Source organism: Cebus imitator, unplaced genomic scaffold, assembly GCF_001604975.1.
Source record: "Cebus imitator isolate Cc_AM_T3 unplaced genomic scaffold, Cebus_imitator-1.0 Scaffold38, whole genome shotgun sequence".
Taxonomy (NCBI): domain Eukaryota; kingdom Metazoa; phylum Chordata; class Mammalia; order Primates; family Cebidae; genus Cebus; species Cebus imitator.
The window spans coordinates 10,492,389-10,497,413 of NW_016107353.1; the positions used below are offsets into that span (position 1 = coordinate 10,492,389).

Here is a 5,025-nt window from a genome sequence, read left to right on the forward strand (position 1 = left end):
CCAGGCTGGAGTGCAATGGCGTGATCTCGGCTCACCGCAACCTCCGCCTCCTGGGTTCAGGCAATTCTCCTGCCTCAGCCTCCTGAGTAACTGGGATTACAGGCACGCGCTACCATGCCCAGCTGAATTTTTGTATTTTTCGTAGAGACGGGGTTTCACCATGCTGACCAGGATAGTCTCGATCTCTTGACCTCGTGATCCACCCGCCTCGGCCTCCCAAAGTGCTGGGATTACAGGCGTGAGCCACCGTGCCCGGCCCATTAGTGTGCTTTTTCAGTTTAAAATCTGTTTATTGATGCTGGAGAGGATGTGGAGAAATAGGAACACTTTTACACTGTTGGTGGGAGAGTAAACTAGTTCAACCATTGTGGGAGACAGTGTGGCGCTTCCTCAAGGACCTACAAATAGATATTCCATTTGACCCAGCAATCGCATTACTGGCTATATACCCAAAAGATTGTAAATCATTCTGTTATAAAGACACATGCACACGTATGTTCATAGTGGCACTGTTTACAATAGCAAAGACCTGGAACCAACCCAAATGCCCATCGATGATAGACTGGACAAGGAAAACGTGGCACATATACACCATGGAACACAATGCAGCCATAAAAAATGATGAGTTTGTGTCCTTTGTTAGGGACTTGGATGAATCTGGAAACCATCATTCTCAGCAAACTAACACAAGAACAGAAAATTCAAACACTGCATGTTCTCACTCATAGGCAGGTGTTGAACAATGAGAACACATGGACACAGGGAGGGGAACACTACACACTGGGGTCTGCTGGCGGGGGCTAGGGGAGGGACAGCAGGGGGTGGGGAGGTTCGGGAGGGATAACATGGCGAGAAATGCCAGATATAGTATGGGTGATGAGGGGATGGAAGCAGAAAACCACATTGGCATGTATGTCCCTATGCAACAACCTTGAATCATCCACACGTATACCCCAGAACCTAAAGTACAATTTTTAAAAAAATCTGTTTATTGTCGTTGTTTTACCATTTTAGACAATTTGCAAAATTATGTTGTATACTTCAAGTCAATGTGGGGTTTAATTAAGAGATAAGCAAGCCATATGTTTATCCCAGTCAGATTATATATATGTGTTTGTCTATAAATATGTCCCCAATTTTGATTATGGCTCATCTTGAATGTATTCTTTCTTAGCTGATTTTATTTTATTTTATTTTTTTTTTTTTAAAGACGGGGTTTCACCATGTTGGTCAGGCTGGTCTTGAACTCCCGACCTCAGGTGATCCGCCCGCCTTGGCCTCCAAAGTGCTTGGATTACAAGCGTGAGCCACCACGCCCGGCCTCTTAGCTGATTTTCAATGATGGTTTTATCTTAAGTGATTAGTCATGGAGATAGATAGTCTTATTTTCACCTTGTGTTTAATAATAAATATATATTTCTTTTGTGTGAGAGATACACTTCTGTGATTTGAAGTTAATTTATGTAAAGATTTGTAATTCTGTATTTTTAAAATTTATCTTTAAAACAAAATGTTGTAAAACCACATAAATTTTACCATCTAAAATCTATTTAAGTTTGTATTTCTTTCTTTCTTTCTTTCTTTTTTTTTAATAAAGATGGGGTTTCACCATGTTGGTCAGGCTGGTCTTGAACTCCTGACCTCAGGTGGCATTCTTTGGCTCACCGCAATCATAACCTCCTGGGCTCAAGTGATCCTTTCACCTCAGTCTCCCAAGTAACTGGCACTACAGACGTGCACTGCCATGCCTGGCTGATTTTTCAGTTATTTGTAAGAGACAGGGTCTCGCTATGTTGCCTAGGCTGGTGTCAAGTTTCTGGTCCCATGTGATCCCCCTGGGTCTTCCAAAGTGTTGAGGCAATAGGCAGCAGCCATTGCACCCAGCCAGTATTCTGAAATCTAGTAAGACTTGATATGTGTACTAACAGAATACACCAGGTACGAATAAAAATATTGTGTATTCTCTTACTTTTGATTAAAAACATTTGTACAGGTCTGTTAAGCCTATTTGGTGTGCGATATGGCTTGGATGTCTATGTTCTCTAAACCTCATGCTGCAATGTAATCATCATTGTTGGTTGGGGACCTTGTAGGAGGTGAATGTAGGATCTGCTGGGAGTTGCTTAGGTCTTGAGGGCAAATTCCTCATGAATGAATGGCTTGACACCATCCTCTTGTTAATCAATAAGTACACTGGTAATTCAAGTAAGAGCTGGTTCATTTAAAAAACAAAAACAGGCCAGGCGCAGTGGCTCAAGCCTGTAATCCCAGCACTTTGGGAGGCCGAGACGGGTGGATCACGAGGTCAAGAGATCGAGACCATCCTGGTCAACATGGTGAAACCCCGTCTCTACTAAAAATACAAAAAATTAGCTGGGCATGGTGGTGCGTGCCTGTAATCCCAGCTACTCAGGAGGCTGAGGCAGGAGAATTGCCTGAACCCAGGAGGCGGAGGTTGCAGTGAGCCGAGATCGCGCCATTGCACTCCAGCCTGGGTAACATGAGTGAAACTCCGTCTCAAAAAAAAAAAAAACAGGCCAGGCGCAGTGGCTCAAGCCTGTAATCCCAGCACTTTGGGAGGCCGAGACGGGTGGATCACGAGGTCAAGAGATCGAGACCATCCTGGTCAACATGGTGAAACCCCATCTCTACTAAAAATACAAAAATTAGCTGGGCATGGTGGTGCGCACCTGTAGTCCCAGCTACTGGGGAGGCTGACGCAGGAGAATTGCTTGAACCCAGGAGGCGGAGGTTGCAGTAAGCCAAGATCGCGCCATTGCACAAGTAAATAATTGCAAGAAGTAAAGTTGGCAATTTACTTCTAAAAACAATATGTTATGTTGGGGAGTAGAAAAAGCTGTGTTGGATAAATGTGACAGAATTTCTTTTTTTCTGTGTGGTGCTTTGCATTGGACCCACCTGGGGCAATGCACACACTTAATTACAGCCTGCGGTGCCATCTTGCTTGTGTAGTTTGTGTAATTTTATAGGTTGTATTTGGAAAATCTGTTTATCTGAGTCTGTAAACTAATGTGTTATTTTTATTTCTTTCAGTAATGTGTTCTCATTTTGCCCAAGAGTTTTGGCCAGAGGAGAATATAAAAGATTCTTCTCAAAACATGACACTGAGAAGATATGAAAAATGTGGAAATGAGAATTTTCAATTAAACAGCTGCAAAAGTGCGGTTGAGTGTAAGGTGCACAAAGGAGGTTATAATGGACTTAATCAGTGTTTACCAACTACCCAGAGCAAGATATTTCCATGTGATAAATATGTGAAAGTCTTTCATAAATTTTCACATTCAGATAGACATAAGATCAAACATATGGAAAATAAACATTTCAAATGTAAAGAATGTGGCAAATCATTCTGCATGCTTTCACACCTAACTCAACATAAAAGAATTTATACCAGAGTGAATTTCTACAATTGTGAAGAATGTGAAAAAGCTTTTAACCAATCTTCGAAGCTTACTACACATAAGAGAATTTATACTTGTGAGAAACTCTTCAAATGTCAAGAATGTGACAAAGCTTTTAAACAATTCTCAAACCTTACTGAATATAGAAAAAATTATACCCGAGAAAAATCATACAAATGTGAAGAATGTGGCAAAGCCTTTAACCAGTCCTCACACCTTACTACACATAAGATAATTCATACAGGAGAGAAACCCTACAAATGTGAAGAATGTGGCAAAGCCTTTAATCAGTTCTCAAATCTTACTACACATAAGAAAATTCATACTGGAGAGCAACCCTACATATGTGAAGAGTGTGGCAAAGCTTTTACCCAATCCTCGACTCTTACTACACATAAGAGAATTCATACAGGAGAGAAACCCTACAAATGTGAAGAATGTGGCAAAGCTTTTAACCGATCCTCAAAACTTACTGAACATAAAAACATTCATACTGGAGAGCAGCCCTACAAATGTGAGGAATGTGGCAAAGCTTTTAACCGATCCTCAAATCTTACTGAACATAAGAAAATTCATACTGAAGAGAAACCCTACAAATGTAAAGAATGTGGCAAAGCTTTTAAACACTCTTCAGCCCTTACAACACATAAAAGAATTCATACTGGTGAGAAACCCTACAAATGTGAAGAATGTGGCAAAGCTTTTAACCGATCCTCAAAACTTACTGAACATAAGAAACTTCATACTGGAAAGAAACCCTACAAATGTGAGGAATGTGGCAAAGCTTTTATCCAATCCTCAAAACTTACTGAACATAAGAAAATTCATACTGGAGAGATACCCTATAAATGCGAAGAATGTGGCAAAGCTTTTAAACACTCCTCCTCCCTTACTACACATAAGAGAATTCATACTGGAGAGAAACCCTACAAATGTGAAGAATGTGGCAAAGCTTTTAATCGATCCTCAAAACTTACCGAACATAAGATAATTCATACTGGGGAGAAGCCCTATAAATGTGAGAGATGTGACAAAGCTTTTAACCAATCTGCGAACCTTGCTAAACATAAAAAAATTCATATTGGAGAGAAAATCTACAAAACTGAAAGATGTGACAATGATTTTGACAACACCTTAAACTTTTCTAAATATAAAGAAAATCATACTGGTGAAAAATACTAGCAATGTGAAGAATGTGTCAAAGACTTTAAATAATTTTCACACTTGGTTGTACGTAAGATAATTCATACTGGAGAAAATTAAGTGTGACGTATTTGGCAATACTGTTAATGCCCAAATCTTATTGCACAGGAAAGCATTTATACTTGAGAAAAATTGTACAAATACAAAGAATATGGAATAGCCATTAATATCTGCTCACATCTTACTCTATCAGAATGTTGGCACTTAATAAAAGCATTATAAATGCAATTACTGTCAAAAAAATTAAGAAAATATAAGCCAGGCCGGGCGCGGTGGCTCACGCATGTAATCCCAGCACTTTGGGAGGCCGAGGCGGGTGGATCACGAGGTCAAGAGATCAAGACCATCCTGGTCAACACGGTGAAACCCCGTCTCTACTAAAAATACAAAAAATCAGCTG

At 40.2% G+C, this 5,025-nt stretch overlaps 1 protein-coding gene across 2 annotated transcripts in view; it reads left to right on the forward strand.

Moving 5' to 3' along the window:
* LOC108301928 (zinc finger protein 675) overlaps positions 1-4,866 on the forward strand; it is a 79,187-nt gene extending 74,321 nt beyond the window's left edge. The window contains exon 6 of one of the 2 annotated variants that reach the window (XM_017525299.2): positions 3,344-4,866. In XM_017525299.2, coding sequence (XP_017380788.2) covers positions 3,344-4,604 — 1,261 coding nt within the window. In that variant the 3' untranslated portion in view covers positions 4,605-4,866. Of the gene's footprint in view, positions 1-3,054 lie in introns of both variants that reach the window. The other variant, XM_037737409.1, reaches the window with a different exon arrangement.
* Positions 4,867-5,025: the final 159 nt, after the last annotated feature.